At 40.4% G+C, this 12,346-nt stretch overlaps 1 protein-coding gene across 1 annotated transcript in view; it reads left to right on the forward strand.

Annotated features, from left to right (window-relative positions):
* LOC122562034 (dynein axonemal heavy chain 9-like) overlaps nt 1-12,346 on the forward strand; it is a 508,505-nt gene that overhangs the window by 168,587 nt on the left and 327,572 nt on the right. The window contains exons 32-36 of the mRNA XM_043714478.1: nt 3,299-3,509; nt 3,968-4,095; nt 6,758-6,866; nt 8,912-9,059; nt 9,746-9,920. Of these exons, the coding sequence (XP_043570413.1) occupies nt 3,299-3,509; nt 3,968-4,095; nt 6,758-6,866; nt 8,912-9,059; nt 9,746-9,920 (771 nt within the window). The remainder of the gene's footprint in view (nt 1-3,298; nt 3,510-3,967; nt 4,096-6,757; nt 6,867-8,911; nt 9,060-9,745; nt 9,921-12,346) is intronic.

The raw sequence follows: 12,346 nt of genomic DNA on the forward strand, positions 1-12,346 counted from the left end.
TTTTATGACTTTGAACACTCCAGTTAAATCACCTTCAAACTTGTCGTTTCTAAGGAAAGCAGCCCCAGCTTCTCGAATCTACGCTTGGAGTTGAAGTCCTTTACCCCTTGAGTCAGTCTTGAAAGGTCTTTCTGTTTCTTCTGTAACACCTTCACTTTCTTTCTAAAGTCTGGTGCTCAGTGCAAGGTGCCATAATTCAGTTAAAGCCAAATCAGTGTTTGCCATGTAAGACCTTGACTCTATGCATCTATCTACATATTACATTCAGAATCCAGTTTACCTGATTAACCATGCTCACAACCCACTCTGCCACTTCCAACAAGTTGTTGATACCTGAATTGTACACCCATATCCCAGGTTCCTATGGTCTTTCATCCCCTCCTCATTCTTCTTCCCAAAATATATCATTTCATGTTATTCAGCATTACATTTCATCTGTCCAACCATTCCACTGTCTGATGTGTTTTGGAAGTCTACCTTTGACTTCATCAGAAGTTACTGTATGGCAAAGTTTGTGCAGACTGCAAAGTTTGAAGTAATGCTGTGCTTGCTGTTACGATTTCCAGAGTCTGACAACTTTCAACTAAGCATTCACATTCCCAGTCAATAGCTGAAAGAATGACATGACATCATTTCATCATGAAAACTGTATGAAAACACAAAAAATACTATTGACTAAACAGTATCTTTGCAGCAACTTATAGTTTTAACCATGAGACTGAACATTCTCTTCTTAACATAACTAAAAATAGACTTCACAGATACACTTTCCGAAAATCAATCCAAGGCGATTCTTAGCTCCTAGGGGTTTAATTCTGTTCTTTTCTTAGCCTGGCAACATTTAATCTCTAAATTTAATCTCTTTCACAATGAGTTTTTGTTTTCCACAGTAGATTCTTCCTCTAGCTGAATTAAACTGCTCTGAATCCCCAACGTCAATACACTGGGACATTCCATGGAGAAGAACTGAACTGTACCAGTCATATAAATACAATGAACGATGAAAAGAAATTTAAACCTTTCTTGGGACGACCATCGACGTAGAAAAAAAGAGAGCCAAGTCACCCCCTCAACCTGGTCCTAACACTGTCCAGAACAAATCATCCCATCTGATTGGCACTCCATCCATTATCTGAAACTTCTACTCTCTCCACCAGTGATGCAATAGTGTGTCAACAAAGTGTAATGCAACAACTCACCCACACTCCTCCAACAGCACTTATGAAACGAACACCCTTTACTATGTCGAAGGACAAGGGCAACTGTTGCGTCAGGACACTGCCATCTGCAAATTCCCCTTCAAGCCACACACCATCTTGGCTTGGACTTGCAGCACTGTTTCTTCAGTGTTGGGTCAAAATCTGAGACACCTTCCTGTCAGCACTATGGATGTACTGCACTACAGGGACTGCAACAGTTCAAGATGCTGGTTCACCAGAACCCATCTCAAGGATTGTAGGCCAAACCTGCTGGCCTCGCTCCCAATTCCCGCATCCAGTTCAAGGTTAGGTATTCAAAAAAAGCTTGGGAAATGCTTTACAGAGACAACGATGAAAGCCTTCACCAGTCACTCTTGAATAAAATGTCTCACGTTCAAGTGCTGTACATTGCTTGCTTTAATGTCAGTAGAACTATATCTGCTGAATCCTTGTGGATTTTGGTTCTAATCCCACTCGAGAACCTGAACACACAATATTACAGCACCTTACTACTCAACTGTTGCATTATTTGAAGCATTTTAGGGCAAGTCTTTAAATTGGGACACGACCCTCCAGTTCCAACAGTGCAAGTGGATGGTCAAGATCCCATGGTGCCATTTAGATGGGGAGTGTGGTGTTTTCCTGGGAAGCATTCATCTCCAAGTTACTATCACCACAAAATATAACTGGATGTTCTTCTGATTTGCTGATTGTGGGTCATTGCGTTCATAGCCCTCTAGCCCATAGAAACAGTGTGTAGTCCAGAAAATATATAATTTGTTGAGAAGTGCCATCAGATATTCTGTGAAGATGACAAGGTATTTCTTGTATGCTAGTTTATGTTTACTGAAATTCAACTGATTGCACGTGTGCATCTCTTGAGATGCAAGTCACACAGCTCTTTATAGAAACTCAACGAGTATGAAAGATTTCTGGTATTGATTTTAAACTTTCTGGCGATACTGTGCTTGATTTACACTTATTTTTGAATTGATGTGCACAAAATGGCATTTTTCATTCAGGCAGAAGTGCCAGTATGGCTACATTTTAAGTTATGGTCAGCTGCTTCTGTATTTCAAATTGGGTTCCTGCCTTCATGATTAGTTTAAAATAATCAGTCACATGTGAATAAAAGCATACATTCCTACCAGATATCTGGCCAGCTACACAAACTCAGAATAAGGGACCATTCATTCTCACGCCCTGTTGGGGTCTTCCTATGAGCCAATTGACTGCTGCTGTCTAACAGAAGTAACAGGACTGTAAAACTAATCAGGATGTGATGATTCATTATGTAAGTGCAAGATTTGGAATGTAATATGGAAATTGTAAGGTTATCCACTTTGCTCGGAGAAATAAATGTGCAGAGTATTTTTAAATAATAAAAGATTGGAAAGTATTGATGTACAAGGGGACTTTGGTGTCCTTGTTGCAGGTGCAGCAAAGGGAATGAAATGTTAATCCTTATTGAATGAGGGTTTGAGTACAAGTCTATTGAAGCCCTCTTTTATTTGTATGATTGGTTAGACCCCACCTGGAGTACTGTGTGCACTTTTGGTTTCCTAATCTCAGGAAAGGTATTATTGCCATAGAGGGAGGGCAACAAAAGTTTATCAGACTTATTCCCCGGATGGTAGGAGCATCCTGTGAAGAGAAATTGGGCAAACTGGGCCTGTAAGCTCCAGAATTTTGAAGAATGACAAGTGCTTGTACCTGCAAAGCTCTTAAAGGGATAGACAGCGTTTATACAGGTCAGATGTTTCCCCTTGTGGAGAATCTGGAACCAAGGAACACAATTTATAAGTAAGAGATTGCCAATTAGGTTCAAGATGAGAAATTATTGTACTCAGAACGTTGTGAAGCTTTGAAATTCTCTACCACAGAGTACTCAGTCTTTGAGTATGCTTAAGGTAAAGAGCGATAGATTTCTCACTACCAATGGCCTACAGAGTTATGTGGATGGGATGAGTAAAAGGCATTGAAGTGTTCAATGAGCCATGATCATACTGAATGGAAGAATGGGTTTGATGGGCAGACTGGACTACTACTGTTGTTCTGTTTTTCAATTTGGCTCTGAATTGCTTTTCCTATTATTGCAGGTTGTCCAGTTAGAAGAGATGCTTGAAGTGAGACACTCTGTCTTTGTTGTGGGCAACGCTGGAACAGGCAAGTCACAGGTCCTGAAGTCCTTATATAAGACTTACCAGAATATGAAACGCCGACCAGTCTGGGCTGATCTTAATCCTAAGGCTGTTACTAATGATGAGCTCTTTGGAATCATCAACCCAGCAACCAGAGAGTGGAAGGATGGTATGTAATGATTACAGAAAACAGACCGCGAGTGGGATAAGTTAAAATTAATTCACTGCCAGTTTGATTTGTTGAGTGACTATATAGCAAGCCTTTGGACAGCTCAACGTTAAAAGTTCTTGTATTCTAGACAAGACTCTATTTGACAGGTTGATTGTGTTGCTCATGACTTTAATTGATCCACTTGCATACCTTAAGTGTTATATCTGGTCATGGCATGTAACAGAATACACAGTTACTTAGACAAGTTATTTGGAGAGCTGCTGACATTTGTAGACATAATCCACAACATTGCTTATTACTATTTTCATTTGAAGAGAAGAACATGAATATTAATATTGCTGAATGGAGCAAGAGGAATTATGATTCAATTTCAGAGGTTCTTGATGTGATCTAAGACCTTGCTCTGCATTCTGTGTGTCAAACAAGGACAGCCTATTTGTGTGTTCATTCCTTAGGGCTCTTCTCATGTATCATGCGTGATCTGGCAAACGTAACTCATGATGGTCCCAAATGGATTGTGCTCGATGGTGACATTGATCCTATGTGGATTGAATCTCTTAACACTGTCATGGATGATAATAAGGTAAATGGACAGAACCAGTCAGTATCTGTCTATACAGATGCTAACTAAAGATGAGAAGAAGGAACAATGCACGTCTCCTATCCTGCTAAGATTCTGCTTTATTAAAATAGCTGTCATGTCATGAATCTAATCTTCAACCTTATTTCAGTGGATTCCTATAATAACATACATGCTAAGTCATAAAAATCTTTCCCCAGGATGTTATTTTCATGTAATAACATCAACAAATGTTGAGTGCTATGGATCAAGGAAACTTTAATAAAAAATGATTCACATCCCTAATCAGAGTCACCATTATGCAAAGAAGTGCACAGTTCTGGGAATATCAAGACATCAAAAGTTAGTACCTTGATGTTTGGCCGAATGCTTCCAGTACCTGAGCTGCCATGTTAAACATTGTAATCGATAAGGCACCTGTCAGAATCACTTTCAAGTACATCTTTCCATTTCAGTGTTCATTTGTTGTTCTACAGATTTCAGCGTTGAAACAAGCTTGGTTTCAACCATATCCTCGGCTCTTCTTCGGGAAGAAACTTGCAAAAAATGCATCACCCCATTAACAATCCACATAGTTTAATTTATTAACCCATACATTTTCCAAGTGACAATTAATTATGCTTTCATTTTACCAATCACTACTATTGCTCTTGGGCTGATGAGACTGAAGTTCCACCTTTTTCTCTCTGTCTATTTTTCAACAGGGATGTAAAATTTGGAATCCTGCAGTCCTCTGTCATTTCCTCCGTTTGTAGGGAAGATTGGAAAATTAAGACATGTTATCTCTACCCTTACGTGCCTCAACAAGTTAGGATTCAGATGGAGTGACTTTTCTGTTTTGAACCTTTTAAGTATACATCTTGAAGTACCACCTCTTTATCTGTTTTTAGCCTGTTCACTCTTACAATTACCTCCTCTTCTGTTGCATTGGCAGTGAAAACAGATGCAAAATACTAATTTAGTCTCTTGACAATGTGAACTGCAACCATAAGAATCTTTCCTTTTGGTTCCTCATAAGCCCTATTCTTCTTATAATTTCTGTTATACCATAGACAAAATAACTTTGGGTTGCCTTTTATATTACCTGCTAGTCTATTCTCTTTGCCCTTCCTTATCTCCTATCTCAGCTGTCAAAATGTCAAGGAAACATAACTACCTGTTTAATTCCCACCAGCAGCATACAGATGTCTCCATTTGTAATTCTATTAACTCATTTGGCTGTCACTTCATGTCATGATGTACAATGGGATCATTTGATCTTGGGATCAGTTTCTTTTCGAGCACGTTGGTTTGGCCACTTTTGGAATACTGCGTTCAGTTCTGGTCTCCTGCCAAAGGAAAGATGTTGTGAAACTTGAAACACTTCAGAAAAGATTCATAAGGATGTTACCAGGATTGGAGGGGGTTTGAGTGATAGAGAGAAGCTGAATAGGCTGGGGCTGATTTCTCTGGCACGTCGGGGCTGAGGGGTGACCTTATAGAAGTTTATAAAATCATGAGGAGCATGGAGAGGGTGAATAGTCAAGGTGTTTTCCCTATTGTAGTCCAAAACTAGACGGCATAGGTTTAGGGTGAGAGGGGAAAGATATAAAAGCATCCTAAGGGGCAACTTTTTCACACAGGGTGGTGCTTGTATGGAATGAGCTGTCAAAGGAAGTGGTGGAATTAGAACATCTAAAAGGCATCTGGATGGGTACATGAATAAAAAGAGTTGGGAGGGATCTGGGCTAAGTGCTGCCAAATGGGATTAGATTAATTTAGTGTACCTGGTCAGCATGTACGAGTTGGACCGAATGGTCCATTTCCATGCTGTACATGCCTATAGCTGTCTGACCGGTTTGATTACCAAGGTTGAGTTATTCCATCTCCTAAAGATATCCTGCTACTGCCATGTGCCCTCTGTAAAAGCTGCAAAATTTGCAATCAGGATTTTAACACCTCCAGCTTTGATCTCCAAAACCCAAGACTTCCCTACACATTTCTGGTCTGCAAATGAGTGTTCATTGAGAAGGATATATCCTGCTGTTGTCTGAAAGTCCTAAAATACTACCAAACCTGTGCTTGGCACGTGCTACAGGATGATTGCACACCCTGGAACTGGTGTCAGGAACCTTACTCTTAGCTTCTGATCCCTTCACATCTTGCTCCAGGCTAAAATCCGATCTGATTCACTCTTGTCTTGCAGGGAAGGAAATCTGCCATCCTTACCCACTCTGCTCAACATGTGACTCCAAACCTACAGCAATATAGTTGACTCTTAACTGTACGCTGAGCCGATCTAGTAAATCACTCAGTTCAAGTGCAATTAGGGATAGCAAGCAAGTGTTGGATTTGTCAGCAACAACACCAGCCCTTGAAGCAATAAGCAAAAAAAATCAGTGTGCACGATCCTGCTTTTTTTTTCCTCACACTTGCTTAATTCTTATTCTGCTTCTTATATCATCCATAAGTGGCCACCTTTGTGCTTTAGAAGTACTTCTCTGAGTACCTCTTTTGGCCATATCCCACTTTCCATTCTTTTGCACCGTTTATTCACATTTGAGTTGGCTGTCAGTCCATTAAAGAAAAGCTTGTCCTTAGATAGGAGTCTTTCAGTTGACACAGACTGGAGAAGTAAAACACTATCTTTATCTTTCTTACCTGTTTGGCTATCTTTTTATTCTAGGTTTTGACATTGGCCAGTAATGAACGGATCCCTCTTAATCCAACCATGAGACTTCTGTTTGAAATTAGTCACTTACGAACTGCAACCCCAGCCACTGTTTCGAGAGCAGGTTTGTATATAACTAGAACTTAATTAAGGTAAAAATCGAATCTGTGAGAATTGGGTTCAGTCTTGCAGAATTTATTTTTCTGTAAATGCTCCTCTCATGGAGGGTGTGAATTAGTTCAGTTGCTGCTTGATAACTACTTCCTGTTCAGATGCAGGTCGGGCCATTACTTGCTCCTTATTGTGGTACAATCAGATCAAGTTCTATCTTTCACCAACTTGAGAAACAATCATTAAAAATAGTTGCTATTGCTCTTGGAAGGTGTAACTCATGGTATCAACTTGTTTCTTTATTAAGAACAAAAATATCCATGTGATGTGGCCTTCACCACTAATGTCAGTATTTGTGGCTCATCCCAGAGAGCCCTTGAGGGCAGTTCTGAGTCAGCCACATTGCTGGGTCAAATGTGGGCCAGACCAGGTAAATATGACAGACTTTCTTCCATAAGGGATATGATATTTATGAGAAGATTGAGTTACATTATTGAGGTTAGGTTTCAATTCCAGTTTTTTAAATTAATCTAATTCCATCAGCTGCTGTGATGGGTTTTCAACTCATGAGTTTAGAACATTAACTTGGACCTCTACATTATGAGTCCAATGACATTACCACTTCACCTGCCATTGCTCCCGGTAGTTTAAAGGTTGAGAAAAAAAATATACAAACACATGTTCAAACCCAAGGATTCCAAGTCAAACCAGTGATCGTTCTTACTTATGGGCTTTGAAGAGGGAAATAACAGTAACACCATGTGTTAGATGTGTGGTTAAATATGCTTGCTGTTGAAATTGTGCTCCTTTGGCCTGTGTTGTGTTTAAGTGATCCTAAATTTCAGCCTTTCCAATACAGATTCTCTAAAACTGAAAGGATTTACATTCCTTGTGTTTGAATTCATAATGTTAAGTCTTGGAGATAAGTAGATAATGTGAATTAGAATAGGCGCTTTGGAAAAAGTTGATCATTGCTCCCAATGAGTGCTATGCAAGCCTCACAATGAAGCAAGATTTCTTAGGAGCATAACAGCAAGAAATAGTGTGTTACCTTTGTTAGTTGTGCTTGTTCTATCTTTTCTTTCGCCACGGGTTCTCTGCCTTTTCTCAATTGAGCTTAGTATTCCTTCTTTGCCACAAAGAGACAGACAGAAACCTTCCAGAAATGCAAAATACCATTGGTATGCAAAGTCTGAAATAAAAGCAGAAAATTCTGCAACTACTCAGCACGTGAGGTAGCACTTTAGTAGAGAGAAATATAAGAACAGGAGTAGGCCATTGAGCCCCTTGAGCCTTTCTAACACTCAATGAGATCATGGCAGATCTGTGAGACCGAATTAATTTTTCAGGTTAATGAGCTCTCATCTAATGGTAAAGATCAGGGACCTGACCTCTGCTCCCTTTCTCCAGAAACATTTGGTCTGTACATTGTGTTGTTATCCATAAAAACTTGCCCATCCATCAAGCAATGAGATTGCAAATTGTTGTCTGAGCACTTAATGGCTTAAACCAATTTGGATAGCACGTCCTGTCTTTAATAGGAAGAAGGAATTGTATCAGAATGAAAGTTTAAAATAGCCATTTGGCTTGTTCGAAAGATGTAATGACCAACCTAACCCACTAGAGGGTAATCATAAACTCCTCTGCGCAGGTAAGTGTTGGTATGATACCCAAAGGACTCAAACAGGATCAAAACATCACAAAGATGGTGCATAGCTTGTTTGAAATCACCATGTACAAAGGATTTGGTTGCATGTGGCTGGAAAGATAGCTGTTAGACAGACACTTAGCGTCTCATGTTTCTCCTCTATCACTTTTCCCAGTTCCACTCATGTTGTATTACCATAGCAACAATTTTCAGAAAAGTGGCAGGTGACACTGTATGCTATCAGAGTGGATAATTTAAAACTAAGGCATTGCAATATATATGAACAGATGCGGATACCAGATACCATGCCCTATACTAGCTGGTTTTGCCCATTTTATGGTCTACTTTCCCAACTCTCAAATTGTACATCAGAAAATAAGGAATAAGCAAGTTCTTACGTCTTATTTCAGGGATCTTGTACATTAATCCTGCTGATCTCGGCTGGAACCCCCCAGTTAGCAGTTGGATTGACAAACGAGAGGTCCAGTCCGAGAAAGCGAACCTGACTATCTTATTTGAGAAATACCTGCCTTTGTGCCTGGATACTCTTCGGACAAGGTAAGGGAAAATAAAGGTCGAGAGGTGAAGTAGGAGCTGTACCGAAACGGGAGAAGCTGAAACTGAACATTTTACAACATGAGTATCAGAAGAGTATTTGACATAGCTGTGCAATTGTTGCACTGTTTAAAGTGGTACGGCATGTTTGAATGCTTTCCATAGTAATTAATATTCCCATGCTTTTTTGCAAAAAAGCACTACAGAATGGAGAGCGAACAAGAGATTGGTTGATGCACTACCTGAAGTCACAAACAACTGAACTGAAATTTTGGAATGGTTTGAACACAGTGAAAACCATTCTGAAAATGCTGCTTCAAATGTCGCAGTCACATTGTGATCTTAGTACCTAAGATGGTGCTGTAAGTTGGTGACTTATAAATTTTTCACTGTACCCATTTGAGTACATGTGACAATAAAGCTTGTTCATTCATTCATTCAATTCAAGTTAATTTGAGATTCTAACAATATTCTCACATTAAGAGAAATGGTTAAGTTTATTTGGTGCAGTGTGGAACTGACCTCAATGTCCTTCAAGCTCACAGCACTTAAGTATTTGCCCTTTCAAAACAACAGTTCAACAGGAGAACAGAAATCCTATGTTACTTTTTAGTTAGTTCTCTGGGGCTTAGTTATCTCTCACACAGGAAAGGATTTCTCTTCTTATTCTCTTGATCTGGTTTCCACAGATTTAAGAAGATCATCCCAGTCCCAGAGCAGAGTATGGTTCAGATGCTTTGCTACTTATTAGAGTGCTTGTTGACAAAGGAAAACACTCCACCAGACTGCCACAAGGATCTCTATGAACTCTATTTCATTTTTGCCGCTATCTGGGCCTTTGGTGGTGCAATGTTTCAGGACCAGGTGAGAACATGATTCTGATTCGGAAAGTCAGATTATTTATGGTACCTAATGAATGTTTGTGCCATGAAGATAATGGAAGTAAAGGAGGCAGTAATGAAATGGCAGCTATCTGAAATATCTCTGCTGGTTTACAAGCGATTTTCTGGTCCTTTATTTTGTATCCTTAGTTTATCTTTAAGTCACTTTCCCCTGTTTTGAAAAGATAAAGGAATAGTTTGTGACAAAAAAAAGGTAGAAATGAATTAACTCCAGAATGGATTTGTAGCCTTTTACCAAATCTAATGGAACTGTACTTTAGTTCATGAGCTGCCTTTCCTTTGAATGTGTATTTTCTGATTGTGTAGATGAAAAGTGAAACGGTAGGAGATATCGTTTATGGAGTTCAGTGAAAGCACGTTGAGGCTTTGTGGACAGTTGCTTAAAATAAGTCCAGGGGCTAGTATCAAAAAACAGCTCCAATAGCCCAGCTCTATAAGCTGGGTACTTTTCAGCAGTGATATCAGGAGCAGTTTTTTTTTACAAAGTTCTTTATGGACATACTTTCTTGTCTCTTTTCAAATCCAAATGGAGCTGACTATATACGAGGAAGGATTTTGTCTCCATCTCCCTCTCGTGATAAAGTTTACCCAGAAGCTGACGAGGTTTGTGCCCCTCAAAGATAAATAACAATTCATAGAACACAGAACAATACAGCCCAATACAGGCCCTTCAGCCCACAAAGTTGTGCCGAGGATTATTCCTAATCTAAAATCAAATAAACTAACCTATACACCCCTCAATTCACTACTGTCCATGTGCATGTCCAGCAGTTGCTTTAATGTCCCTAATGACTCTGCTTCCACCACCACCTCTGGCAATGAATTCCATGCATTCACAACTCTGCGTAAAGAACCTTCCTCTGACATCTCCTCTATACCTTCCTCCTAATATCTTAAAACTATACCCCTCATGCCAGTCAATCCTGCCCTGGGGAAAAGTCTCTGGCTATTGACTCTATCCATTCCTCCCATTATCTTGTATAGCTCGATCAGGTCACCTCTCTTCCTCCTTCTCTCCAGAGAGAAAAGACCGAGCTTAGTCAACCTCTCTTTGTAAGACAAGCCCTCCAGTCCAGGCAGCATCCTGGTAAACCTTCTTTGCACCCTCTCCAAAGCCTCCGTATCTTTCCTATCGTAAGGCGACCAGAACTGGACACAATATTCCAAGTGTGGTCTCACCAGGGACTTGTAGAGCTGCAGCAAAATCTCGCAGCTCTTAAACTCGATCCCCCCGTTAATGAAAGCCAAAATACCATATGTTTTCTTAACAACTCTATCCACTGGGCTGGCAACTTTGAGGAATCTATGCACTTGAACACCAAGATCCCTCTGTTCCTCCACACTGCCAAGAATCCTGTCTTTAATCCTATATTCAGCATGTAAGTTCAACCTTCCAAAATGCATCACTTCACATTTATCCAGTTTGAACTCCATCTGCCATTTCTCAGCCCAGCTCTGCATCCTGTCTATGTCGCACTGCAGCCTGCAACAGCCCTCGATACTATTAATGGCATCTCCAACCTTTGTGTCGTTGGCACATTTACTAACCCACCCCTCAACCTCCTCATCCAAGTAATTTATAAAAACTACAAAGAGCAGAGGCCCAAGAACAGAGCCCTGCGGGACCCCACTCAACACTGACCTCCAGGCAGAATACTTTCCATCTACAACCACTCTCTGCCTTCTGTCAGCCAACCAATTCTGAATCCAGACAGCCAAATCTCCCTGTATCCCATACTTCCTGACTTTATGAATGAGCCTACTATGGGGAACCTTATCAAGTGCCTTGCTGAAGTCCATAAACACCACATCCACTGCTCAACCTTCATCAGCCTCCTCAAAGAGCTCAAAAAGAGTTGTGAGGCATGACCTGCCCCTCACAAAGCCATGCTGACTGCCTTTAATCACTCAATGCTTTTCCAAATAGTCATAAATCCTATCCCTCAGAATTCTTTCCACAACTTTGCTGACCACAGATGGAAGACTGACTGGTCTGTAATTGCCAGGGATTTCCCTATTACCCTTCTTGAAAAGTGGAACAACATTTGCATCCTTCCAATCCTCCGCTACGACTCTCGTGGAGAGTGAGGAAGCAAAGATCTTCGCCAGCGGCTTAGCAACCTCCTTTCTCGCTTCCTGGAGCGATTTAGGATAAATCTGGTCTGGCCCTGGGGATTTATCAATCTTAACGTTTGCCAAAATTTCTAGCACATCAACTTCATCAATCTTGATCTGTTGAAGCCTGTTTCCCAGCTCCTCAGAGTTCTCATTCACAACAAGTTCCCTTTCCTTAGTGAAAACTGAAGCAAAAAACTCATTTAGGACTTCCCCTATCTGCTCAGATTCCATGCACAAGTTCCCTACATTATCCCTGACCTGGCCCTACCT

Source organism: Chiloscyllium plagiosum, chromosome 24, assembly GCF_004010195.1.
Source record: "Chiloscyllium plagiosum isolate BGI_BamShark_2017 chromosome 24, ASM401019v2, whole genome shotgun sequence".
Classification (NCBI taxonomy): domain Eukaryota; kingdom Metazoa; phylum Chordata; class Chondrichthyes; order Orectolobiformes; family Hemiscylliidae; genus Chiloscyllium; species Chiloscyllium plagiosum.